Source organism: Hemiscyllium ocellatum, chromosome 5, assembly GCF_020745735.1.
Source record: "Hemiscyllium ocellatum isolate sHemOce1 chromosome 5, sHemOce1.pat.X.cur, whole genome shotgun sequence".
NCBI lineage: Eukaryota > Metazoa > Chordata > Chondrichthyes > Orectolobiformes > Hemiscylliidae > Hemiscyllium > Hemiscyllium ocellatum.
The window spans coordinates 62,292,157-62,320,068 of NC_083405.1; the positions used below are offsets into that span (position 1 = coordinate 62,292,157).

At 41.2% G+C, this 27,912-nt stretch overlaps 1 protein-coding gene across 2 annotated transcripts in view; it reads left to right on the top strand.

Moving 5' to 3' along the window:
* tex10 (testis expressed 10) overlaps positions 1-27,912 on the top strand; it is a 92,838-nt gene that overhangs the window by 13,199 nt on the left and 51,727 nt on the right. The window contains exons 4-8 of one of the 2 annotated variants that reach the window (XM_060825475.1): positions 9,214-9,445; positions 14,243-14,355; positions 20,599-20,840; positions 21,495-21,633; positions 25,983-26,152. In XM_060825475.1, coding sequence (XP_060681458.1) covers positions 9,214-9,445; positions 14,243-14,355; positions 20,599-20,840; positions 21,495-21,633; positions 25,983-26,152 — 896 coding nt within the window. The remainder of the gene's footprint in view (positions 1-9,213; positions 9,446-14,242; positions 14,356-20,598; positions 20,841-21,494; positions 21,634-25,982; positions 26,153-27,912) is intronic. The other variant, XM_060825476.1, reaches the window with a different exon arrangement.

Genomic DNA, 27,912 nt, shown 5'->3' on the forward strand with positions numbered 1-27,912 from the left:
CAACATGACCTCCCAACTCCTGTACTGAATACTCTGACCAATAAAGGAAAGCATACGAAATGCTGCCTTCACTATCCTATCTACTAGTTACTCCACTTTCAAGGAGCTATGAACCTGCACTACAAAATCTCTTTGTTCAGCAACACTCCCTAGGACCTTACCATTAAGTGTATAAGTCCCGCTAAGAGTTGCTTTCCTAAAATGCAGCACCTCTCATTTATCCGAATTAAACTCCATCTGCCGCTTCTCAGCCCATTGGCCCATCTGGTCAAGATCCTGTTGTAATCTGAGGTAACCATCTTTGCTGTCCACTACACCTCCAATTTTGGTGTCATCTGCAAACTTAGTAATAGTACCTCTTATGTTTGCCTCCAAATCATTTATGTAAATGACGAAAAGTAGAGGACCTAGCACTGATCCTTGTGGCACTCCACTGGTCACAGGCCTCCACCACCATCACCACCCTCTGCCTTGTGTCTTTTAGCTGGCTCTCCCTTTATTCCATGAGATGTAACCTTGCTAACCAGTCTCCCATGGGGAACCTTGTTGAACTCCTTACTGAAGTCCATGTAGATCACATCTGTCGCTCTGCCCTCCTCAATCCTCTTTTGTTACTTCTTCAAAAAACTCAATCAAGTTTGTGAGACATGATTTCCCATGCACAAAGCCATGTTGACTATCCCTAATCAGTCCTTGCCCTTCCAAATACATGTACATCCTGTCCTTCAGGATTCTCTCCAACAACTTGCCCACCACCGAGGTCAGGCTCACCGGTCTATAGTTACCTGGCTTGTCCGTACCACCCTTCTTAGAGTGGCACCATATTAGCCAACCTCCAATCTTCTGGTACCTTACCTGTGACTGTTGATGATACAAATATCTCAGCAAGAGGCCCAGCAATTACTTCTCTAGCTTCCCACAGAGTTCTAGAGTATACCTGATCAGGCCCTGGGGATTTATCCACCTTTGTGTGTTTTGAGACATCTAGCACTTCCTCCTCTGTAATCTAGACATTTTGCAAGGTGTCACCATCTATTTCGCTACTTTTGATATCTTCCTTATCCTTTTCCACAGTAAATACTGATACAAATACTCGTTTAGTATCTCTCCCATTTTCTGTGGCTCCACACAAAGGCCGCCTTGCTGTTCTTTGAGAGGCCCTATTCTCTCCCTAGTTATCCTTTTTATCCTTAATGTATTTGTAAAAACCTTTTGAATTCTCCTTAATTTTATTTGCCAAAGCTATCTCACGTCCTCCTGATTTTCTTCTTAAGTATACTCCTACTGTCTTTATACTCTTCTAAGGATTCACTCGATCTATCCTGTCTATACCTTACATATACAATATACATCCTTTATTCTTCATAACCAAACCCTCAACTTCTTTAGTCATCCAGCATTCCTTATCCCTACTAGCCTTTCCTTTCACCCTAACAGGAATATACTGTCTCTAGATTCTCATTATCTCATTTCTGAAGGCTTTCCGTTTTCCAGCCATCCCTTTTCCCTGTGAACATCTGCCTCCAATCAGCTTTTGAAATTTTTGCTTCATACCGTCAAAATTGGCCTTTCTTCAATTTATAACTTCAATTTTTAGATCTGGTCTATCCTTTTCCATCCCTATTTTAAATCTAATAGAATTCTGGTCACTGGCCCCAAAGTGCTCCCCCACTGACACCTCCGTCACCTACCCTACCTTATTTCCCAAGAGTAGGTCAAGTTTTGCACCTTCTCAAGTACGTACATCCACATACTGAATCAGAAAATTTTCTTGTACACACTTCACAAATTCCTCTCCATCTAAACCCTTAACACTATGGCAGTCCCAGTCTATGTTTGGCAAGTTAAAATCCCCTACCATAACCACCTATTATTCTTATAGATAGCTGAAATCTCCTTACAAGTTTGTTTCTGAATTTCCCTCTGACTATTAGGGGTTCTATAATACAATCCCAATAAGGTGATCATCCCTTTCTTATTTTTCAGTTCCACACAAATAACTTCCCTGTATTTCCAGGAATATTCTTGCTCAGCACAGTTGTAATGCTATCCTTTATCAAAAATGCCACTCCCCCTCCTCTCTTGCCTCCCTTTCTATCCTTCCTGTAGCATTTGTATCCTGGAACATTAAGCTGCCAGTCCTGTCCATCCCTGAGCCATGTTTCTGTAATTGCTATGATATCCCAGTCCCATGTTCCTAACCATGCCCTGAGGCCTTCCCTGTTAAGCCCCTTCATTGAAATAAATGCAGTTTAATTTATTAGTCCTACCTTGTCCCTGCCTGCCCTGGCTGTTTGACTTGCTTCTGTACTGTTCTGATCTGTACCAGTCTCAGATTAATCTCTTTCCTCGCTATCTCCCTGGGTCGCACCACCACCACCACCTCTCCTCTCCCCCACCCCCTTAGAAATTTAAATCCTCCTAAGCAGCTCTAGCAAATCTCCCTGCCAGTATATTAGACCCCTTCCAATTTAGGTGCAAACCGTCCTTCTTGTACAGGTCACTTCTACCCCACACAAGATTCCAATGATGCAAAACTGTGAATCCTTCTCCTGTACACCAGCTCCTCAGCCATGCATTCATCTGCTCTATCCTCTTATCCTTGCCCTCACTGGTTCGTAGCACCGGAAGTAATGCAGCTCTTACTACTCTCGAGGACCTCCTTTTTAAATTCCTGCCACCTCTCTGTAATCGTCATTCAGAATCTCCACCTTTCCCCTTCCAATGTCGTTAGTTCCAATGTGGACAATGACCTCTTAGACCATAAGACATAGGAGTGGAAGTAAGGCCATTCGGCCCATCGAGTCCACTCTGCCATTCAATCATGGCTGATGGGCATTTCAACTCCACTTACCAGCATTCTCCCCGTAGCCCTTAATTCCTTGTGACATCAAGAATTTATCAATCTCTGCCTTGAAGACAGCTAGTGTCCCAGACTCCACTGCACTCTGCGGCAATGAATTCCACAGGCCCACCACTCTCTGGCTGAAGAAATGTCTCCGCATTTCTGTTCTGAATTGACCCCCTCTAATTATAAGGCTGTGTCCACAGGTCCTAGTCTCCTCGCCTAATGGAAACAATTTCCTAGCGTCCACCCTTTCCAAGCCAAACTCTTGCTGCGCCCTTTCCCCTCCTGAGAACATTCTGTACCCTCTCTGAGACATCATTTGACCCTGGCCCCAGGGAAGCAACACACCAGTCTGATTTTTCGCTGCTGGCCACAGAAAAGTCTGTCTCTACCTCGGACTAGAGAGCCCCCTAGCACCATTGATCTCTTGGAACCCGACGTACCCTTCGTTGCATTAAATCCAGTCTCAAAACCAGACACTTGGCTGTTTGTGCTACATTCCCCTGAGAATCCATCACCCCCTACATTTTCAAAAACCGCATACTTGTTTGAAATGGGTATAGCCACAGAAGGCTCCTGCACCAGCAGCCTACCTCTCTTCTCTTTCCTGGAGTTAACCCACCTAAGTGACTGTATCTGAGACTTTTTCTCTCCCCCCCCCCCCACCCCCCCCGCCTTAATATAACTGCCATTCATCACTTGCTGTTGCAAATTTCTCATTGCTTCTAAGCTCTCCAACCATTCCATTTGATCTGATAAGATTCGCAACCAGCAGCATTTATTCCAGATATAATCCGCAGTAGCCCTTAAACTCTCTTTAAACTCCCACGTCTGACAAGAAGTGCATATCACTCTACTAAAGGCCATTTTTGCTCCTTCACAATCTACAGCCCCAGAAAATAACACCTTCTCATTCCTCTACCAAACACTGCCCCAGTTAAATTAATAGAGACATATCTCAAAAAACATCTAATCAAGTAAGAACCCACTCTACTCACTCCTGCAGGCTTTCTGCAGGTCACTCTTCAAAACAATTCACTCATTTGTTTCTGTGCTGTGAACTTCAAGATCAGTTGTGAATTTCACTGTTTGTTAATTTTCCCAGACATACTCCGATGTCCAACGATACATGCATTCAAACAACAAAGGCAGTAACTGTGCAGGTTCACTGCTGTCAGTTTTTTTTTCTCTCTCTCTGTACTGACCTCACCATATGCTTGCTTTTGTCTGTTTTTCTCCCTTTTAAAACTGCTGTTGTTTTGACATTCACTTTCCTCCAAAGTTCCAAAACAATGCAACAGCATACAAAACAGTAATTGCTGCTCCTGGAATTCGAGGAAATCCCCTCCAACACCTAAAATACCTTAAAAGAGTAGCTGGTACAGCCAGAAATGTTTCCTGTCCTCCATCTTGGATTAATCTGTAAGATTAGTTATTGCCCTCAAATTAAATTTGTGCATTTTGCCTCCTAATTTTCTTCAAATCTTTGTGTCTTTTATTGAGGTGTGATATCATAAATATTGAAATTTAGCTGATATTTATGAAATGAACTGCCTTGCGTGAATATGGATAGTGAACAATGGGGTAACTGTACATTGGGCCTTATAGCAGAATTCATCTACAGATAAGCTGTTCTAGTAGAACAAATATCAGGAATGAAATATCTTCCTGTTCTGTTATTTCCTTGTTCCAATATGGTGGCATGCTGTGCAGGGCTTTTACTTCTGCCCATTTTGAGATTCGGTATTTTAATTGGATGTTCGCTTAGCTTTGCTAAGGTACTGTTGTGCCTTACTGAGGTAGCATGCTGGAAATCAAGCTCTGCTATTCCTGGAGTTGTCTCGTAAATTTTAAAAAAATTGCCAAGTCCCTAGTTTACCTTTTGGATAGATGCTGACAGATGCATATGTATTAACAAAGACGCACAAAAAAAATTGTTTTTATGAGTGGATGGAATAAAGTACTGGGGAAACTGTTTGAGAACACATGCCCTCAGGATTCATAGAGATGTTTCTTTTTGTTTCCCAGGATCTATAGTTCTCCATCTTTTCCTTTGCGTTCTCTCACCTTTCTCACAACAGTCACACATGGACTGATTTAGCAAATGATAAAATCTCTGACATGTTGGTTAAAAGCAATGGCACAATTTATAGCAGTCACAACTGGGAGGGGGTGGGGTGGGGGAAGAAATATGTATGTATTGACATTCTTTATGCTGTCGGTATTTCACTGGGGGAGGGGGAGATAAAGGGAGAGGGACACTATCTGCCCTTTTGAAAGCTTCTGCAAATGTTTTTCACACCCACAAACTGTTCAGCTACTCAGCCAGTTCACTTTGGTTAGGTTGTAATGGCCTTTGGCATCCACTACTGGTCATGATTCCAGAGCCCAATCAGCCACCACTTTTTGAACAGAGCAGTGTAAATACCAAACACCCCGCACGATGAGCTTGACTAATTTGCTTTTTCGAAGTACAATAATTGCTTCGTTGTAATAGATTCCTTTTCCCAATTCAGTTACAATCAAAATCAAGTAAAATAAAATCTACAGTCCATCTACACATCTTGGAGGTGCTTTGATAAATTTTGCTAGTTTAGGTACTTAGTGTTGATTTTACAGGTCTGAAGAACTTTCATATCTGCTTAACACCGAGATTCATTGCTTCAATTCCTTTTTATTTAATTATTTTTAGGGAGGAGTGAATGTTGTATAAGCAAATGTGTTAGGTTTATCTCAAATGAAGGTCAACAAAGAAGGGACAACCAGCAATGTCTGAAATGTGAGCAATGATGTTCTGCAATTTTTAAATGCTTACCTGGAATGCATGGAAAGTGTTACTGCCTTTATGCTTTAATTAACCATAAATTACATTTTAATTTACGTTGCAAAGACTTAATAAACTTTTCATTTTCCTAAACCCTTAGGAAATTCAATGTGTTTATGACATCAATGCACTTATCCCTATGCTATCTCAATAACCCATCATGCCATTGATACTTCGAAATCTGTCAGTCTCTTAAGCGTATTCAATTATTGAATTTGCACTAATCACTGATAGAGAATTCCAAAGATTCACAATCCTTTTGAATAAAAAATATTCTTGTGTCAAACCTAATGGTTTCCCTCTTATTTTGATATTGCATCCCTTGGTTCACTATGGGAATCACCTTTTGAATATCCACCCTGTCTACCCCTTTTAAGTATTTATAGTTTTCAGTGAGGTCACTTCTCGTTCTTTGAAACTTTGGAGAATACATGTGCAGTTTTTTCCAACCTCTTCCAACCAGTCTGGGAACTCATTGCACTTCCTCGATGGCAATAATATTTTCCCCAAGTTACAGGGACCAAGGTTTCACAGAGTGCTATCATATTGAAATAAGGATAATAATACCACTAATTGCCTGCTCCACCTAATGTTAGCCTTCAGTGACTTAGTATTAAATGCATGTCTACTGTTCCTACCAAAGTGGATAACCATTACCTCATTTCATCTGCCATCCGACTAGGGCCACTTCAGAGGGACTTAAGAGTCAACCACATTGCAATAGGTCTGGAGTCACATGTAGGCCAGATCCGGGAAGGATAGCAGATTTTCCTCTCTAAAGCACTAATGAACCAGATGGGTTTTTATAACATTTGGCAGTGAATGTATGGTTGCCATTAGCTAGCTTCATTCCAAATTTTTATTGAATCCACATTTCACAGTCAGACACATTCCTGTCCTGGAGCATTGGTTTCATTATTTTCTCCAAGATCACCTTCTTACTAATAGTAATCTCCTTTCATTTCCCATTCTCCTGTGTCTCTTAGATCTCTAGTACTGGGATATTTCTTGTATATTCCTTAGCAAAGACAGATAGCTTCTTTGCCATTTCTTAGTTTCCCCAATATAAATTATCCTGACTCTATGTATAATTAACCCACTTTTGACTGAGCCAAATGTTTTCTTTTTATGCACAGTGCAGAAGCTTTTACGATCCATTTTTGTGTTTTGTTAGTTCTGTTCTTCCTTTCTTTATCAGTTTCTTGGTCCTCCTTTGTATTTTAAAATCCTCCCAATCCTCAATTCTATTTTTAATTCCGGCAGGTAGTTTATTAGCTTCCGAAAGCTAGTTTCTAAACCTTGGAATTGTAATGGACCCTGAAAATCTTGCTATACTATACGCTTTCTGATCAGCATTAAGCCAAACAGCTGATAATTTCTCGGCCATTGTTTCTGTTCTTGACCAAAAGGTTGGAATTGGTAACAGTACCATGTATTTGATACATGGTGTTCACATTGCACCATGTAACCAAGCCCTCTATCTCCCTCTGTGTTTGACTTGTCATTGTTAGATATCCATCACATTTTGGTGGTGTCATCAGTGAACTTTTGATGGTGTTTGTTTCCAATTTGGCAACACAGTTGTGGGTGTACAGGGGTCTGAGGACGCATCCTCAGGGGTCTCCAGTGTTATTGCGGAGGAGGTACGGTTACCTAGCTTCATGGATTGTGGTCTGTATGTCAGAAAGCTGTGGATCCAGTTGCAGAGGGTGGAACTGTGAACAAGGTCAGAGTTTTGAGAGATTCTGGAGGGATAATGGTGTTGAAGGTTGAGTTGTGGTCAATGAGCAGGAGTCTGATGTGGGTGTCCTTTGATGCTAGATGTTCCTGGGATGAGTGTAGGGCTAGTGATATGGCACCTGCTGTGGACCTTTAGGGGATCGAGGCAGGCTGGGAAACTGGAGTTGATGTGGGCCATAACCAGCTTGTCAAAACACTTCATGGTTATTGGTTTCTTAGGTACAGGAGTGATGGTGGTTTTCTTGAAGCAGGTGGGGACTTTAGCTTGTAGGAGGGAGAGGTTGAAGATATTGATGAATACCTCCGCCATTTGGTCTGCACAGAACCTTGCTGCTCGGTCGGGGTCACCATCCAGGCCCGTTGCTTTCTTTGGGTTGACTCCCAGGAAGACTGATCTGACATCTGCAGCAGTAACCGAGGGAACAGGTGCCTCCATGACTGTAGGACCAATCAGGGCAGGCGTCATTGCATTGCTGGCATTCTGCTCAAACCGAGCATAGGGAGGGATGTGGCTTTGTCTGCAATCTTGCTCTGATTCACTTTGTATCTTGTAATGCCAAAGGCGGTAGGTCTGTTTGGGTCTCAATTTGGTCTGGTACTGTCTCATGGCATTGATGGCTTTGCAGAGGTCCTATCTGGATTTGCTGTATTGATCTGGGTCATCCGATTTGAATGCTGCATAGCCTGGAAGCAAACTTTCAGACGGTGACATTCCTGTGCATCTGTTGCTCTTGTTCCCCTAGATGATAGTGGACTTGGTTTGGAAGGTTCTTCTGTAAAAGTCTTAATGGGTTGTAGCAGTATGTCTTCTAGGTGGTAAACACGGTGGGCACAGTGGTTAGCACTGCTGCCTCACAGCGCCTGAGACCCGGGTTCAGTTCCCGACTCAGGCGAGTGACTGTGTGGAGTTTGCACGTTCTCCCCCTGTCTGCGTGGGTTTCCTCCGGGTGCTCCGGTTTCCTCCCACAGTCCAAAGATGTGCGGGTCAGGTGAATTGGCCATGCTAAATTGCCCGTAGTGTTAGGTAAGGGGTAAATGTAGGGGTATGGGTGGGTTGCGCTTCGGCGGGTCGGTGGGGACTTGTTGGGCCGAAGGGCCTGTTTCCACACTGTAAGTAATCTAATCTAATCTCTTGCCTCCCCAACTATCCTTCATTTCTGCAAAGAAAACTATATTGTTTAAACCTCATTTCTGCTTATTGGTTCAAATTTTAAGAGATTTTAAGAAGAAAAAGCAAATTCATTTTGATTATTTTAGGGCTGTTATCTAGGAGTTCTTTCTGAGACTGGGTAATAAAACATGACTTCACCTACAGTACTTCAACCTCCTGGAGTTCGTATTGAGGAACTATTAATTTAAGGACAAGGGAAGCAGGCATGAGCTCCTTTTAAGCACTGAAGTTTAATTATACTGCAGCTCTTTTTCAGACTAGGGAATGTAGTGAGTGGTGGCATTTCTCAAGGACAGAATATGTATTAGTGTTGAATATCTATTTGTGTTGTTATGGGAGCCATGTCTGTAATGATACTTGGTTTGATTGCCCTTCCATACCATTCTGTAGTTTTTCTTTCCTAGTATTCATGCTTTTCTATCACTTACAGGTCTTTGTTTTCTTTATTTTCCTTATGCTTTTCTATGTCAAATATTGGCAAATATTTAAGAACATTTTTTCAGCGTTTGAAAATAGACTTGTAACTGGTAGCAGTAAGACCTAAATGATGTATATTTGAAAAGAAATATTTTGCGGATTAATATCTCTTCCGTTAATAGCTCATTTACTTTATCTATTTATATTTTCCAGACCTCTTGATACTGAAGAAGGTTTATCCTCTTTGGAAAATCTGAAAGGGTTTGTTCAGATACTCGTACCCCTTCTGTTGGAGTGTTGGATGGAAGCCTCCCCGGCTCAGCTGACAGGCGCTATACCAAGTAACCTACTTGAACCAGAAGCCATGATGCTTAAGTTGCAAGTTCTCCGCATCATCCAACTATTATGGAAACTAATGCAGCGCCAAGATGAAAGTCAGAAACTGGTAAGAAAAATAAATCATTGATTTAAAAAATGAGATGGCATTCCTATAATTCATTTTGTGATTGAGCCAGGGCAATTGAATTATCTTCCCCATAGTTTTGAAACAGAAAGATTGTTTTTACTTTTGCCATTGACACAGGTCAACAGGGAACATGCAATTATCATGTATGAAATAAAAACAGAAGTTACTGGAGAAATGTAGAAGGGCTAATAGCAACTGTTGAAAGAAAAAGGAGAGAACATAGAACAATACAGCACAGAACAGGCCCTTCGGCCCACGATGTTGTGCCGAATATTTGTCCGAGCTGAAGCACCTATCCATGTACCTATCCAATTGCCGTTTAAAGGTCACCAATGATTCTGACTCTGCCACTCCCACAGGCAGTGCATTCCATGCCCCCACCACTCTCTGGGTAAAGAACCTACCCCTGACATCCCCCCAAATACCTTCCACCCTTCACCTTAAATTTATGTCCCCCTGTAACACTCTGTTGTACCTGGGGAAAATGTCTCTGACTGTCTACTCTATCTATTCCACTGATCATCTTATAAATCTCTATCAAGTCACCCCATATCCTTTGCAGTTCCAATGAGAAAAGGCCTAGCACTCTCAATCTATCGTCGTACGACCTATTCTCCTTTTCAGGCAACATCCTGGTAAATCTCCTCTGAACCCTCTCCAAAGCTTCCACATCTTTCTTAAAATGAGGCGAGCAGAACTGCACACAGTACTCCAAATGTGGCCTTACCAAGGTCCTATACAGCTGCAACATCACCTCACGACTCTTGTATTCAATCCCTCTGCTAATGAATGCTAATACACCATAGGCCTTCTTACAAGCTCTATCCACCTGAGAGGCAACTTTCAAAGATCTATAAACATAGACCCCAAGATCCCTCTGCTCCTCCACCTTACTAAGAACTCTACCGTTAACCCTGTATTCCGCATTCTTATTTGTCCTTCCAAAAATGGACAATCTCACACATAACAGGGTTGAACTCCATCTGCCACTCCTCAGCCCAGCTCTGCATCATATCTCAGTCCCTTTGCAGCCGACAACAGCCCTCCTCACTATCCACAACTCCACCAATCTTCGTATCGTCTGCAAATTTACTGACCTACCCTTCGACTCCCTCTTCTAAGTCATTAATAAAAATTACAAACAGCAGAGCACCCAGAACTGATCCCTGCAGAACTTCACTTGTAACTGGGCTCCAGGCTGAATATTTGCCATCTACCAGCACTCTCTGACTTCGACTTGTTAGCCAGTTCTCTATCCAACTGGCCAAACTTCCCACTATCCAATGCCTCCTGACTTTCTGCATAAGCCTACCATGGGGAACCTTATCAAATGCCTTACTAAAATCCATGTACACTACATCCACTGCTCCACCCTCATCCACATGCTTGGTCACTTCCTCTAAGCATTCAGTAAGACTTGTAAGGCAAGACCTACCCCTCACAAATCCGTGCTGGCTGTCCCTAATCAAGCAGTGTCTTTCCAGATACTCATAAATCCTATCCCTCAGTACCCTTTCCATTACTTTGCCTACCACCGAAGTAAGAATAACTGGCCTAAAATTCCCGGGGTTATCCCTATTCCCTTTTTTGAACAGGGGCACAACATTCGCCACACTCCAGTCCCCTTGCACTACCCCCACTGACAGTGAAGACAAAAAGATCATTGCCAACGGTTCTGCAATTTCCTCTTTGCTTCCCACATAATCCTAGCATACATCCTGTCAGGCCCGGGGGACTTGTCTATCCTCAAACTTTTCAAAATGCCCAACCCATCTTCCTTCCTAACAAGTATCTCCTCTAGCTTACCAGTCCGTTTCATACTCTCCTCTTCAATAATACGGTCCCTCTCATTTGTAAATACTGAAGAAAAGTACTTGTTCAAGACCTCTCCTATCTCTTCCAACTCAATACACAGTCTCCCACTACTGTCCTTGATCGGACCTACCCTCGTTCTCTAAATTCTCTTGTTTCTCACATACGCATATAAGGCCTTGGGGTTATCCTTGATCCTGCCCGCCAAAGATTTTTCATGCCCTCTTTTAGCTCTCCTAATCCCTTTCTTCAGCTCCCTCCTGGCTATCCTGTATCTCTCCAACGCTCTGTCTGAACCTTGTTTCCTCAACCTTATGTAAGCCTCCTCCTTCCTCCTTACAAGACATTCAACCTCCCTCGTCAACCAAGGTTCCCTCACGTGACCATCTCTTTCCTGCCTGACAGGTACGTACATATCAAGGACACGTCGTATCTGTTCATCGAAAAAGTTCCACATTTCAATGACATCCTTCCCTGACAGCCTATGCTCTCAATTTATGCTCCTCAGATCCTGTCTTGCAGCATTGTATTTACCCCCCCCCCCACCATTCTAAAACCTGCCCTGTTGCACACACCTATCTCTCTCCGTAACCAAGGTAAAAATCACAGAATTGTGGTCACCATCACCAAAATGCTCACCCACTAACAAGCCCATCACTTGTCCCGGTTCATTACCAAGTACCAAATCCAATATGGCCTCCCCTCTGGTCGGGCAATCTACATACTGAGTTAGAAAAGCTTCCTGGACGCACTGCACAAACACCGACTCGTCCAATCTACTTGATCTAAAGAGCTTCCAATCAATATTTGGGAAGTTGAAATCGCCCATGACTACTACTACCCTGTGGCTTCTGCACCTTTCCAAAATCTGTTTCTCCACATCTCTGCTGCTATTGGGGGCCCTATAGTAAACACCCAACAAGGTGACTGCTCCTTTCCTATTTCTGACTTCAGCCCATACTACCTCAAAGGCAGATCCCCCTCGAACTACCTTTCTGCAGCCGTTATACCATTTCTAATTACCAATGCCCCCCCCCCCCCCCCCCACCTCCTCTTTTTACCACCCCCTCTAATCTTACTGAAACATCTGTAACCAGGAACCTCCAACAACCATTCCTGTCCCTCTTCTATCCACGTTTCCGTGATGGCCGCAACATCTTAGTCCCAAGTACTGAACCACGCCTTAAGTTCACCCACTTTATTTCTGATACTCCTTGCGTTGAAGTATACGGACTTGAGCCCATCTTTGTGTCCGCAAGTATTCCCTGTCAGTGCTACCTTCTCCTCAGCCTCCCTACATTCTTGGGCATCCTGAAAAACAGTTAACCTACTTGCTGGAGTACAAGCCTGGATCCCATCCCCCTGCCAAATTAGTTTAACCACCTCCCCCCCCCCCCCTCCCGAAGAGTGCTAGCAAACCTACCTCCTAGGATTAGATTAGATTAGATTAGATTACTTACAGCGCGGAAACAGGCCCTTCGGCCCAACAAGTCCACACCGACCCGCTGAAGCGCAACCCACCCATACCCATACATTTACCCCTTACCTAACACTACGGGCAATTTAGCATGGCCAATTCACCTGACCCGCACATCTTTGGACTGTGGGAGGAAACCGGAGCACCCGGAGGAAACCCACGCAGACACGGGGAGAACGTGCAAACTCCACACAGTCAGTCGCCTGAGTCGGGAATTGAACCCGGGTCTACAGGCGCTGTGAGGCAGCAGTGCTAACCACTGTTGCCACCGTGCCCTTCTGGTTCAGGTGCAACCTGTCCTGCGTGTGCAGGTCCCACCTTCCCCAGAATGCAGTCCAATTATCCAAATACCTGAAACCCTCCCTTCTACACCATCCTTGCAGCCATGTGTTCAACTGCACTCTCTCCCTATTCCTTGCCTCACTGTCACGTGGCACTGGCAACAACCCAGAGATCACTGCTTTGTCCATCCTAGCTTTTAGCTTCCAGCCTAACTCCCTGAGCTCCTGAATGACCTCCCCACCCCTCTTCCTGCCTGTGTCATTGGTGCCAATGTGCACCACGACTTCTGGCTGCACACCCTCCCCCTTCAGGATTCTGAAGACACGGTCCAAGACATCTCGGACCCTGGCACCCGGGAGGCAGCAAACCATCCGAGAGTCTCGCCCATGTCCACAGAACCGCCTGTCTGTCCCTCTAACTATAGAGTCTCCGATAACTAGCGCTCTTCTCCTCTCCCCTTTCCCTTCTGGGCCTCAGAGCCGGACCTTGTGCCAGAGACTTGGTCACTGTAGCTTACCCCTGCTAGGCCCCCCCCCCCCCCCCCCCCCCCTCCCACAGTATCCAAAGCGGTATACTTGTCATTCCCCTCAACAGTCACAGGGATCCCTGCACTGCCTACTTCCTCCCCTTCCCACCGCTAACTGTTACCGAGCTACCTCTGTTCTCTGGCGTAACTATGTCCCTGTACCTTCTATCTATCACCCTCTCAAATACTCCTCAGTTCATTCAACTCCAGCTCCAGTTCCCCAACGCGGACTGTGAGGAGCTGGAGCTGGCTGCACTTCCTGCAGGTGAAGTCGGCAGGAGCATCGGTGGTCACCTCTACCTCAAACATGCTGCAGTAGGAACATTCCACTGCCGGGGCTGCCATAACTCTACAAGAACACTAAGTAGCTTACCTGTTCAGCCGACTGAGTCCTTTTAATGTTTGAATCTAGTGACCCTTCATCAATTCCTTTCCTAAGAGACATTAGTAAACCAAATGGATTTTTATGATTTAAATTTTCATCATCACCTTTTCACTTCCCTATTTTATTGAATTTAAATTCCATGAGAAGCTGTCACTGGATTTGAACCCATGTCACCAGCATACACCTGAGCTGCAGTATTACTAGTCCAATTTGCTATTGATGCATAACTATTAGCTCAATATTATTTTGTCCAGTTATGGTTGAATATATGCAGATTCTTTCCATGTTTTTCAGGAATCCTGGCTACGGAATCACTATCTCTCTGATTTTAAAGATCAGTTCATAAAAAATTTTCCTTATTCTGTGTTGGAAACAGCTGGACATAAAAAGAAAGATGGAGCAAAGAAGTAAGGAATAATGAATTCCACTCACACATTTGTTATTGCATTGAAGCTATAAATAGTTTATAAGTAGTTTGACGCAATTTACCACTTGTAGGCTTTAAATTTGAGCTAATGGGTCAAACATCTTTCCTACTAAGATTCCTAGTGATCCAGTGGTCACAGTTCAGTTTTTGCAGTGCATTAACCCACCCATAACTTTTGTAAGAGTTGGTGTTCTCCCTGTACTAAGTCATAGTACAAAGGGAGGGCTTGTGCCAATTGCAGCTATGCTGCCTCTTTGTTTGAGCTCTGATTAGAACCATCCACACTTGTTTTTTTCTTTTTTTTGTTTTTTTTCCTTTCCGAGTACTTATTTTATTCGCCTGGTTCCACCCTTTCTGGCAGTGCATTCTAGATTACTATAGTTTTCTCCTTTCACCTTTTGTAGTCGAGTCAAGTTGCATTGGGGTGTTGTCCTCTTGAGAGTGATGATTGGTCGTAATTTAACTTGAGAATCAACACATCTCAGTCAAGGGGAAGGCTGAGAAGGTAAGTCCTTCACGGTAACCTCAGCCAGTGCAGGAACTGAACTCCTGCATTGCAGATCAGCCATCCAGTGAATGAAGCTGTCTGACCCCCTACCAGTAGATTACTTTAAATATGTGTTCCCTGGTCACTGACCCTTTTCGCAATAGATAGCAGTTTCTCATTATTTACTCATGAAATTATTCATAATTGTCAAGTCCCTGCCTAACCTTCTGTTCTAAAAAAGTTCTCTCCGCATAAATGCAATTCCTAAATTCTGGTGCTGTTCTTGTAAGGTTTCTTTGAACTTGCTCCAAGGCCTTATTAATAAGTAGGATCTATAATTGGATGCTGTATTCCAGCTGAGACTGAACCAACATTCAGCATAATTTTGTTGCTTAAAATCAAGAATCCAATATGTTTTTTGCAGCCTTCTCAACCTGTCTTGTCATGTTCAAAGGTTTTTTGTAAACATTCAGACCTAGGTGTCCCTGTTCCTGCTTTCACCTAACCCCCCCCCCCCCCCCCCCGCCCCCACCAACCCTTTTTAAGATTGTACTATTTAGTTGTTACCTCTCTTCATTCTTCCTATCTACATGATCACTTCATGCTTTTAATCATAGAATCGTAAAGAATAGAAGATGCCCTTCATGTCTGTATCACCAAAGCTACACTAAACTGGTCTCCCCTTCCAGCCGTAGACCCGTAGCCTTAAATGTTTTGACATTTAGGTACATTTTTAAAGGTTGAGTTACCCAGTTCAACTACCCTCCCAGACAGTGCATTGCAGACCCCCTTACACTCTGGTCAAATCTCCTGTAAACCTCCAGACTCTCGCCCTAAAATTATGCCCCCTTCTATGAACCCTTCGGCTAAAGGGAACAGCTGTTCACTCTGTCGATTCTCTTCTTGTACACCTCTATCAGGTGACCCCTCAACCTTCTCAACTCCAAAGAAAACAGCTTGATCTTATCCAGCCTTTCTTCATAACTAAATTGTTCCATCCCAGGCATCACCTTGGAGAATTATCTCTGCATCTCCATCAGTGTAATCACATCTGCCGTGGTACTATCCTTCATCTGCCATATGTCTGCCCACTTCAACAATCTATCTGAACTCTCCTTAATTCTGTTACTATTCCCTTATTCAAAGGGCAATGTACTGTACATGCTGGAAGCCTGCATTCATTGCTGGAAATACTCAGCCGATCAGGCAGTGACGAGAAAGAAAACGGTTAACGATTCTGGGCCTGTGACCTTTCAGCATATGAACATCCTTGAAACGTAACTGAAGTATAATGTTGGTTCTCTCCATAGATGCTTCTTGTCTCACTGATCTATTTCCTGCATTTCCTAGCCTGATTATTTACTACATATCCAAATTCCATTTCATCTGCAGTCTTTAACATGATGCATTGTATATCCACATATGTAAATGGGAAAAGACTTCAGAACTGATCCTTGGGGGACTAAGACATACTTGTTGCCAGAATGAAAACAGCCGTTCTGCACTATTTTTGCGAGTCTTGGAAACAAACATTATATTGAGTTTAGTTTTTGGTGCTATATCAGAATTGTTCTCTGAATATAACTACTATACCTAACCAAATTAATGCTTCATGTCACTTGTTAATATAGCTATATTAACAAAAAGTACTGAGCACTTTATTTTACAATCACACCATCATTGAGAATAACTGGAAGAAAATTGATTGGCAGGTATCTCCTGCTTTATTTCAACATAAGTCATGTACACTATTTGTAGCATTCTAGATATCACTGTGCAAGTGACTGAAGTGATAGTAAGGAAACACTTTAGGTCTGGTGATCACTATGGAAAAGAATAAACCTTCCATAAAAATTAAAGTTTTTAAGTGGAGTAAGGCAAATTTTATTGGTATGAAAGAAGAACTTCCAAAAGTAGTTTGGAGTAAACTGTTTGCAAGAAAAGGGATGTCTGATAAGTGGGAGGCTTCCAAAATACGATAATGAGAGATCAACGCCATCCTGTACCTGTTAGAATGAAGGATAAAGCTGTTAGGATTAGAGAAAATGGATGAATAAAGATGTTGAGGTTCTAGCCAACAATTTTAAAAAAAAAATCAAAGTAGATATAGACAACTGGATTCAAATGAATTGCTTGAACAAAATAGAGTGTCAGGGCATTCTTAAGAAGCAGGTCAGGAAGACAGAGGGGAATAAGATTGCCTTGGGCGATAAGGTTAAGGATAATCCAAAGAGGTTCTTCAGATACACTAACAGCAATAGAACAATTGGAGAGACAGTAGGATCCTTCCTGATCGAAGAAGCGATCTTTGTGTTGAATCTCAGGAGATGGGAGACATATAAAATGAATACTTTGTGTTCGTTCTTACTGTAGCAAAGGAAATGGAGGCGAGAGAACTCGGAAATAAATATTGTTATTTTGAAAACAGTTAACATTACAGAAGAGGAAGTGTTGGAAGTCTTAGAAACTATGGAGGTGGATAAATCTCCAGGACCTGATCCAGTGTATCCTAGGACATTGTGGGAAGTTAGGGAGGAAATTGTGGGACGCCTTGCAGAAATATTTTTTTCATTGTTACAGAGTGGAAGTCTAATTTGTTCACTGTTGGGATTAAATAATTAAATAGTTACTTGTTATCTGCAAAGTGAGTACCAGGGATTCCTTTCACCTAAGCAAGCTTTTAACAGATTATGTGGCGAGGTGCTCTTTTTGGGTATTTAGATCATTACATGGATGACACACTTGTTATCACTAAGCAAAATAAATTAGAGGAAACCCTCAAGACTATCAATAATACCCTTACTGGCATAAAATTCACTAAAGAGGAGGAAAACAACAACAAATTGCCATTCCTAGATGTCACAGTAGAGCGACCAGCCAGTGGGGAACTTCAAACCAGCATCTACAGGAAAACAACACATATGGACCAAATATTGAACGACAGAAGCAGTCATCCCAATATCCTCAAAAGAAGCTGCATTAGAACATTATTTCAACGAGCCACCATTCACTACAGCATAGAGAAACTACGCAGAGCAGAGGAAGATCACCTACATAGTGTATTCAAGAAGAATGGGTACCCAATGAACACAGTGAAATTTCTCAGCAACAAGCCCAAACAAGCAGACAAAATGGGTCCAGAAACCCTAGCCACTCTCCCCTATGTCAAAGACATCTCGGAAATGACTGCTAGACTACTCAGACCACTTGGCATCTTAGTAGCCCACAACCCCACCAACACACTAAAACAGCAGTAATGAACTTGAAAGACCCTATACAGACAGCAAGCAAAACTAATGTCAAGTACAAAATACCTTGCAGGAACTGTAACAAACACTACATTGGACAAACAGAAAACTAGCTACCAGGACACTGAACATCAACTCAACTCAACTAGCTACAAAAAGACACGACCCACTCTTACTAGTGTCCTTACATATGGATGAAGAAGGATACTACTTTGACTGGGGCAACACATTCATCCTCGGACAAGCCAAACAGAGAGAGACACGAGAATTCTTCGAAGCATTGCATTCCAACCAGAACCGTTAGCAACAAGCACATTGACTTGGACCCCATTTACCACACCCTGAGAAAAAGAACAGGAAATGACATCACCATAGGAAATAACATCCAACAACCCAAGGAAACCCAAACAGATAAATAGAAAGCAGGCTACACCACTAGTGTTTCATCCAGAGATTCACTGAAGATGTTACCTAGTATGGTGACGAAACATTTGAAAACGAACCTTTCACTCAGTGAGCAAACCTACATCCGTATAGAAGGCATGGTTCGTAGGTTCGAGGATGACACCAAAGTTGGTGGTACAGTAGACAGTGAAGAAGGTTATCTAAGATTACAAGGGGAATTTAATCAATTGGGTCGATGGGCTGCGAAGTGGCAGATGGAGTTTAAATTGGATAAACATACAGCATTGCATTTTGGTAAAACATACAAGCGCAGGGCTTATACAGTTAAAAGTAGGGCCTTGGGTAGTGTTGTACAACAGAGAGACTTAGATGTTCATCTACATAACTCTTTATGCTTTGCATCATGTGGACAGTGATTTTAAAAAGCTGTTTAGCATGCTTGCCTTCATTGCTCATTCCTTTGAGTATAGGACTTGAGACGTCATGTTGTGGTTGTATCAGATATTCATGAGGCCTCTTCTGGGTTACTGTGTCCAGTTCTGGTTGCCCTGTTAGAGAAAGGATGTTATTAAGCTGGAGAGGGTTCAGAAGAGATTTACTAGCATGTTGCTGGGTATAGAAGGTCTGAGTTGTAAAGAATGGCTGGATAGATCAGGACTTCTTTCACTGGAGCCTAGGACGTTTAGGAGTGACCTTTATAGAGGCTTACAAAATTGTGACTGATATAGATTGGGTGAATGGCAGCTGTATTTTCCCTCTGGTGGGAATTTTCATGACTGTGGGGAATATTTTTCAGGTGCTAGGAGAAAGATTTAAAAAAGACATCGGGGCAGTTTTCATAGAGTGGTTCATGTGTGAAATGAACTTCCAGAGGAAGTGGTGGACATGGGTGCACTGCTATGTTTAAAAGACATTTGGATGAGTACATGAATAAGAAATGTTTGAAGGAGTATGGGCCAAGTGCTGGCAGATGGAACTAGTTTAGTTTGGGATTATGGTTGGTATAGACTGGTTAGACCGGAGGGCCTGTTTTCATGCTGTATGATTCCATAACTGTAAAATTGAAAATCTTACACACTTAATTTCAGCGTAAGGTAATCGGACTTGGTATTATTTTGTTGGACAGCCGCATATCTTAAAATGGCTAATTTTGCAGTTTAAAGGAAACTTACCTGAAACTGAAATTATCTGTGGAGTATTCTAATGTGCGTCTTTTTGATTGAAGTGTACTTTATTGTCAGTAAACTATATTTTATTATCTAGTTAATTGTATAAATTGCAACTGTCACTTAGAAGTGACTTGAAATATATTTGTATTTCAGTATCATTTGGGGGCAAGCAGATGTTTCAGATTATGTTAGTTCACAATGATTTTAGTGTAGTGCTTTTAAAGCATTTAAGTATAAATCTGTTTTACAAAATTGGAAGCAGATAACTAAGTTGATCATGTTGAGAGGAAAATTTCTATTGAACTAGTAGCTTTTTGTTTTGAAGTTTTGCATCCTGTACCGTTGCATATTGATAATGTCACTGGAACTGTAATCAAGTGGCTGTAATTAATACCATGGAACATCAGTTCAAATTGCATCCCAGCAGTTAGTGGTATTTAAACTTAATGTTGAATTGATGATGATGATGAAACTTCCAGATTGTTGTAACAACCCTTCTGCTTCACAGTATCCTTTGGGAAAGCAAATCAGTCATCTTTGCTCATTCAGGTTGTTGACCCACCACATTTTGACTCTTAACTGCCCTCTGAACTAGGATGAAAAGTACTCCATTGTACTACAACACCACAGAAAAATTGATAAAGCTACATTTAACCCAACTACATTGCACCCATAAAATAGAATTAACTATGATCTATGAAAACTTACTTCATTTTCTAAAGTATTATTTTTAAGACCACCCTTTTCTGATTTTAATTTAAGCATGACAACCTTGATTCCCCTCTGAATACCCTTCCTCTAAAACATCTAATTTGACAGCTAAAAGGTGCACAAATTAATGAGATTTTCTTTTTAATCTAATCCTGCATGAAGAGTAAACTAGAAGAAAATCGTATATTTTCTTTTATTTTTAGGGACAAACAAGCAGCAACATTCATGAACAATACAGACCATCCTCTTGCATTGAACCTTGCTTTGTGTCAGGTCATGGTGTCACTCACCAGTGCTTTAACTGTCCATCTGGATGCTGACTGGTTAGAGCAAATTCGAAAATTTGTCTCAGAAAGCTTGTCAGATGGCAGGAAGTTGACCTCTCAGCAACTGAATGGGATGCTGATGTTGGTGTGGAGACTTGTACTTGTACAGTGCAACAGAGGTGAGATAAAATAGTGAACAAGATGGCAGTTGTAAAGTGAAAAGAGTTGGAAAATTCTTGTGTGGTAAGATAATATTTGTGAGTTAGGTGCATGTGATGTTTTGGCATGGATACATCTGAATTAAATTTTGTTTCTGAAAATGTTTTAAAGTAATTTTCATTTATTGTATTAAAATATTGATATCTTGTTTATTTGTTGAGTTTGATACTTGAAGTTATAGGGAAATAAATAAGTTAAGATTTTTCTGCATGAATTCTTTAGAAGCATTTTGAAAAAATGAAGTAGTAATAAAGGAGAAGTTTAGTATTATCCAATTTTTATGCATCTTGATGGATATTGAGTGCCCTTGGATTGCCTTTCCTCGATGGCTGTCCTTCACATGCAAACCTAAATTGATTCTTTGTGAGCGTCCGATAGAGGTTTAACCAGTTTTCACATCAACATATTTCCACATTCAAAGCAGAAGTACACCAGATCATTGAGATTGAATGGTATTTTTCCTTTGGCTCCATGGTAGTATCATCAAGACCAGTTTCTGTGCTCACTTCCATCTCCTCTGAAAAAAGTGAATATAGTAATTGTGAAATTTTGACTTTGACTTTTTCTGAAGAGCTTTCTTATTTTTCACTAAGATTCTTTGTATTTGCTTTTAGGTTCCACTGAAGAACTGCTGAGGGCAGTTTACACACAGTATCAGCAGCAGGGTCTTTCACTTGCAGTTCGCACTATGCTGCTTAACTTCTTTAGTGGTCTTTATTTGAGAGAGAAAGCTTCCAATCTTCAGTTTGCGAGGTAATATATTCTCATCAAGAAGGAAGTTTCCAACTCAAAATTCTTCCTTGTCAATTTGTAACTTGATTCATCTGAAAAGGCTTATTATATCCAACACCAGAGTTCTTGCTTCTAGCCTTGCAGCATCACTGACATGAGGATGTAATTGCCCAATGTAAGTTTACTTGTGTGGTTTTAATTACAAATGTAGACATAACTGTTTATATTGAAATATGAAAATAAGAATAGGATGTATGAGTTTACAATAAGATTGCTGTTACATTCTGGTTCAATTATTCACCACTTTAACCACATGTTGCTTCAAGCCAGTTCTTTGTGTTGCATGTAAGCAAACAAAATTAGTTTGTGGTGATAATACATTTTATATGTGGGTTCTGCATTGAATTGAAATTCTAGCAAGTGATTTGCCCGCATGTCAGTCAGCATGAGGCACGCTAATGAGAATTTCATTGTTGGAGTTGTCATCTCTTGCCAATTACATTATATTGTTCTGAGAAATCATTTTACATTTTCATAAAATTCTTGTTTGCACTTTTTTCTCATAACTTATAACTTATAATTTCTGCATCCATAAAGTGTCCTTCAATAAAATTAAATTCAATAGATGATATAATTTGTAATAATTGAATTGAATTGAATTTATTGTCACGTGTACCAAAACACAGTGAAAAGCTTTGTCTTGTGAGCAATGCAGGCTGATCACATAGTTAAGTAAATGATAGGTAAGTGGCGGCAAAAACCAAAACACAGGTACAGGCGAATGCAAAGAGTTTGAGGGTCCATTCAGTATTCTAACAATAGTAGGATAGAAACTGTTTCAGAATCGGCTGGTGCATGTGTTCAGGCTTCTGTACATTCTCCCCGATGGTAGAGGTTGTAGAAAAGCACTGCCATGGTGGGATGGATCTTTGAGAATGCTGGCGGCCTTTCCTTGACAGTGGGCCTGGTAGATGGATTCTATAGATGGGAGGTTGGCCTTTGTGATTATCCAGGCCTAATGTTCATTTATTGAATTGTCTTCAATGTCTTATCAAAAGTTTTTACTTGAGTACTTTAATTTCTTCTTTATTTGCCATTTTTGTCCAGAGCTGAGTACCAGTTGTGTAGTTCAACATATGCAATTTTAGTTTAGTTCTTATCATTAATCTATTTCAGCAGCTTTTCAAATGATTATCAAGAAAAGATAGAAAAATATAAAAACTTCACTTTAAAATTAAACATTTTTAAATAGTCCCTGTCTGAATCTGAATAGTGAAGAGATAATGGCAGTACACTGACTAGGATTTGTTAAAATTTGGTTTCTCTTTTCTCATTTATCCCTTTTTAAAAAGAATACAAATGGTCTTGAATTGCTGCTATCAGTCATTTGTCAGTACTAAGAAATGAGAAAATGATGAATCGAAAGCCAAATCCTAGGTAGTCGTATTTAGCTAATATTTTCCTGGTTCAAAAGTTATGCATCATTTATCTATTATTTCTCAACGTAAGTAGATTTTGTTCAAGTCTTGTTTTTGTATGTTCTGCTTAGTTATGTTATGGACCAGGCCAGACCACCTGAAATATTTCAAGGAGGTAGCCCAAACCCAAACTTTTCTAGTTGTTTTAAGCAAGTGTAACGTGGAAATTCCAGGAGTGAAGCAGTTGGCCCAACCACTCAGTTTTAAACAAAACAGAATTTATTTACAGACTACTGATTGAAACACAAAAGAGAACAGAATTTAGATTAACTTAACACAATCTGAATACCCAGTTGACTCTATTGCAACTTAATGGTGCTGTTCCAAATACATGCAACATCCTCATAAACCCCCCTTGGCAAAAAGAGGTAAAATCAACACAGATTCTGAGAGGAGAGATGCCATAGAGAGAGAGGATCAGCATGGAACTACTTGTTTAGGTCCCTAGCAGCTTCTCTGTGTTCTCAGCTGAAACTTGACCAGCAGCTGCAAACAAAATAGCTTGCTAAAACCAAACCAAAACCTGAACTGGGAGAACTAGCCACTCCCCTTTCATTGTCCAAATATATTTTTTTAAAAGTCCTTAAAGTTTTTTCATGTTGATATTTCCAGATATAGCGGAATATCTGCCTTTATGACCCTTCTGAAAAGAATGTCCAAGGACAGAATAAACTTGTTAAAGGAATGGCATCTTCACAGTTGTCAGTGAAAGTATGAATAGAGTGGTTTTTAGGGAAATGAATTTAGAGAAATTGAGCTTAGTGTCAGTTAGTGAAACTAGAGCACATAGTAAATGAAAGGGATTGGGCTGGTAATAGTGTTAATAGTGATAATTGTCTAGTTTAGATTACCCTTGCATTTTGTTAACTTATTCATGGCTTTAATTGAATTTCTTAGTTTAAATGTAGCATCTGGTATGTTGACAGAATCCATCATTGTGTTCGGCCTTCTGACCTTCCCATTTATTGAGCTGTTTTGTAAAATCACTGAGACCTCTATTTTGGGCAGTAGCATCTATGATAACAAAGAAGTCAGGAAGAAGTAGTATTAGCATTTTGTACTTTTGGCTGAATGCCCTTACTGACACTTCAGCCTTGCGTTTTGCACTTCCCTCCATGGTTGAGCCGCCTCTGATAATTGCCTGACGTGACCTCAGCAACTTTCAGTTGTAATAGATAAAGTGAAGTGGGTTTGCTTTAATTGTGTGTTTGCTCAGTTACTTTGATATTTGTTAAACAGGTAGCATTATGCTGTAGCTTCAGTTAAATTAAATGTAAGTATAACTTTAGGGCTCAATTTTGGCAATATGTCAGGTTGTTCCAATTTTAGAATCTAGAACGCTGCTTCTACTTGGTGTTGGTTAGTGCTTAGAGATTTTCTGGAAAACCAATTATTATTAATGCATACGTCCGACTAGGATCCCAGGCTCTACTCGCACTTTTTGTATTGTTTGTTTATGCAAGCTGGTTGGAATGGCAGAAAAGCACTGGATATGTTAATAAGAGAGTAGCCTTGCAACAAATCTTTTATTAACCAGTACCCATGGAACCAGGAATGTGCTTGGTTGATCAAATATTTTGGATTATCAGAAGCTGCACATAACCGCAGTGAACCCTGACCATCTCTCAAACAATTGATGCAAAAACATCAAAGCAATGCCTAAATTCAATGTAAAAACACGCAGTAAGTAATGGAAGCATAATGCAGGGGGTATACACGTCACTGTTACAGGCGAAAGTGAGGACTGCAAATGCTGGAGATTAGAGTCAAGAGTGTGGTGCTGGAAAAGCATACCGGGTCAGGCAGCATCCAAGGAGCAGGAGAATTGACATTTTGGGCAAAAGCTTTTCATCAGGAATGAGACTGAAAGCTGAGGGGCTAGTGAGATAAATGGGAGGGGGGGGTGGGGCTGGGGGTGGGGAGCAGATATATGAGAGTGCGATAGGTAGATGGAGGCAGATGTAATGGTGATAGGTCAGACAGGAGGGTAAACGAAAAAGTGGGAAGGAAGATCACTGCTATACTTTATTTATGGCAGTGCTGAGAGAAACGGGGGAAATGTTGGCTCACCTTCGATTCGTGTCAACTGGAACTGCTCCAGTTTTCTAGTTAAAAGGTACCAGCAGGTCAATAACACGGAATCCAACAATCTGAAATCTAGAATCTCTTTTCGTTACAATGGATTTATTCATCACAGAACTATAGGTGTAGAACCAGCAGCTGATCGGAAAGATATGGTGGTCCTCAAAAAAATGAGTGGGTCAGCGCAAGTCAGCAACAATCTATGAAAAGATAACTATCAACAAGAATGGTCACATTACCCTAAACAGTTTGTGACACATCTGCAAGAACAAGTATTGTGAGAACCTTTACATACTGCATTTCTGTGAAGAACCAGAAAACCGTTGTGGTGAAGAAGCAGCGCACTTGGGCTACCAAAAGTGTGCTAACTTGTAAAAGATGGACGATGGCTTATGATTAAAGTAAAGGAAGATTTTGAGTAAATAAAGAATACTCTGACATTGTAGTAGATTGAGATATTTGAGGTATATAATTTTTTTGCTGATCTATCGAGAGTGCTGGTTGATATGGTGTTGGATCGAACAAGGTTTGCTTCCTGACCTTTTGTTTTGCAATGCTGTGAGTAGAATTGCATGCTTTAAGGACAGAGTTTAATGAATTTTCCATTTGAAGTAAAAAGTAGCTGGTCTGAAATCTACCTCAATGTAGAATGTTAGCATTTGGATGGAAAATTTTATAATGCCTAATACTTCGTAAACATTCTGAACTACAAAACATTTTGGGCAGTTTGGTGATAACACCCTTAACTGATGTTCATTAATGGATGGTTTGTGTCCTGTTGATTGCTGATGTGCTTCTTCTCTTGGACAGAAGCAAGGTGCTGACACGTTGGCTAGCTGGGCTGCCATTACAGTTGGCTCAACTTGGTTCAAGGAATCCACTTCTCTCAGTACAATTGATCGATGTGATACATGCAGCAGCTGCTCGCTCGAACAAAGAACTTCTTCAGAGCCTCCAGAGTAATGTCTACAGGTTATATGGTAAGGCTGCTTTTAGACACTCAGTTTGTTTATAAGATCATTAAAGAAAAATTTGAGTAGACCCGTTGGGCTGGTACCACCATTTGGTAAGATCATGGCTGATCTAATTGTGATGATAACTGAACGTTTCCCTGAGAAACATGGACTCACTTGCTGATTAAAAATCTGTATAACTCAGACTTGAGTGTATTCAATGAACAACCTCTGTTGCTGTCTGTGGAAGTGAAGTTCCTCCTCCTCTTTGTCTTAAATTGACAAGTCTGCCTTTTAGTTTTAGATTTCCTCATTAGAGGAAAACTTTTATTCCAGCATCTACACTGTCAAGGCCCCTCAGAATCCTGTATGATTCAATAAGAACACCACTCATTCTTCTAATTCCCAATGAGCATAGGCCTAACTAAACCAAACCCCCTCAAAATAGATCAAGGAGATAGGCTAGACCCTAATTTTTATCTTATTTTAAGTCAAGTATAAGGCACTGCATTCTACGTGTGATTCGACTGATCAAACTATTAGGCTTTAAGTGAAACACACTTTATTCTTACATCTCAGCAAAAATATAAACAAAAAATTAAGAATTGGCGTAACTTTAGCTCAACAAAATAATGTATTACTGAAGTACAAAACCCCCAATTTCAACAGCTGAAAGCAAAAACTAAAACCTTAGGTCTGTGTGAGCTTGACCCAACCCAGTCATGTTGTCTAATGTAAAAATAACCAAAGCTATTTACTCTGCTTTTTATGGAGCAGAGACCTCAGCATCAGATTTACCAAACCCCGCCGCTGCCCCCCCCCCCCCCCCCCCCCCAACAAAAAAAATAAACAAGACAGACAAATCTCTCGTAAAGGCTAACCCTCTATGAACCAGCTCCAAAGTACAATTATCCTTCATTGAGCAAGGAAACCAAAATTGTGCACAGTTCTCTAGATGCAGTCTCACCAATATCCAGTGCAGGGCAGAATGAATTCCTTACATTTTGGACTCTATCCCCTTGCAATGAAAACCAGTGTTCCATTTATCTTGCTAATTACTTGCTGTTCCTGCCTGCCCATTTTTTTGTTCAGCCTATGTGTGACTTAATCACACTGCTGAGGGTCTAAACTCTTAACTATCCTCAGTATTGGCCTGGATAGTCACTCACAATCTCAAAAGCAAAATTAAACTGCAAGGACGACCTAATGGCAAGGTGACTCCGTTATTAAGAATACTGCCTCACAGTTCCAGGGACCCCGGTTCGATTCCAGCCTCAGCAACTGTCTGTGCAAACTTCAGACATTCTCCCCGTGCCTGTGTGGGTTTCCTCTAGGTGATCCGGTTTCCTCAAATCAGTCCAGAGTTGTGCAGCTTAGGTGAATTGACCATGCTGACTTACCCATAGTGTTCAGTAATGTGTAGGTTAGGTGCATTAATTGGAGTAAATGTAGAGTAATAGGGTTGGGCAATGGGTCTGGATAAGTTACTCTTTGGAGGGTCAGTGTGGACCTGTTGGGCTGAATTGCCTGTTTCCATTCTGTAGGGATCCTATCCCAACTCCAACCCGTTCCATTTCCTGCTTTTTCCCCCTTCCCCTAAAACAGTCATGTCAACTCTGCAAAGTATTACTCATTTCTGTGAGTTAGTGCCAAAATTGGGAAAGCTGTATTTTTTTATTTTTGTCGCTTGCAGGTTGTGTATGGAACTGACTAGGGATGGACAATAAATGTTGGCCCAATTACCCTTGAAAAGGTGGTGGTGAACTGTTGCAATCCATTTGGTGCAG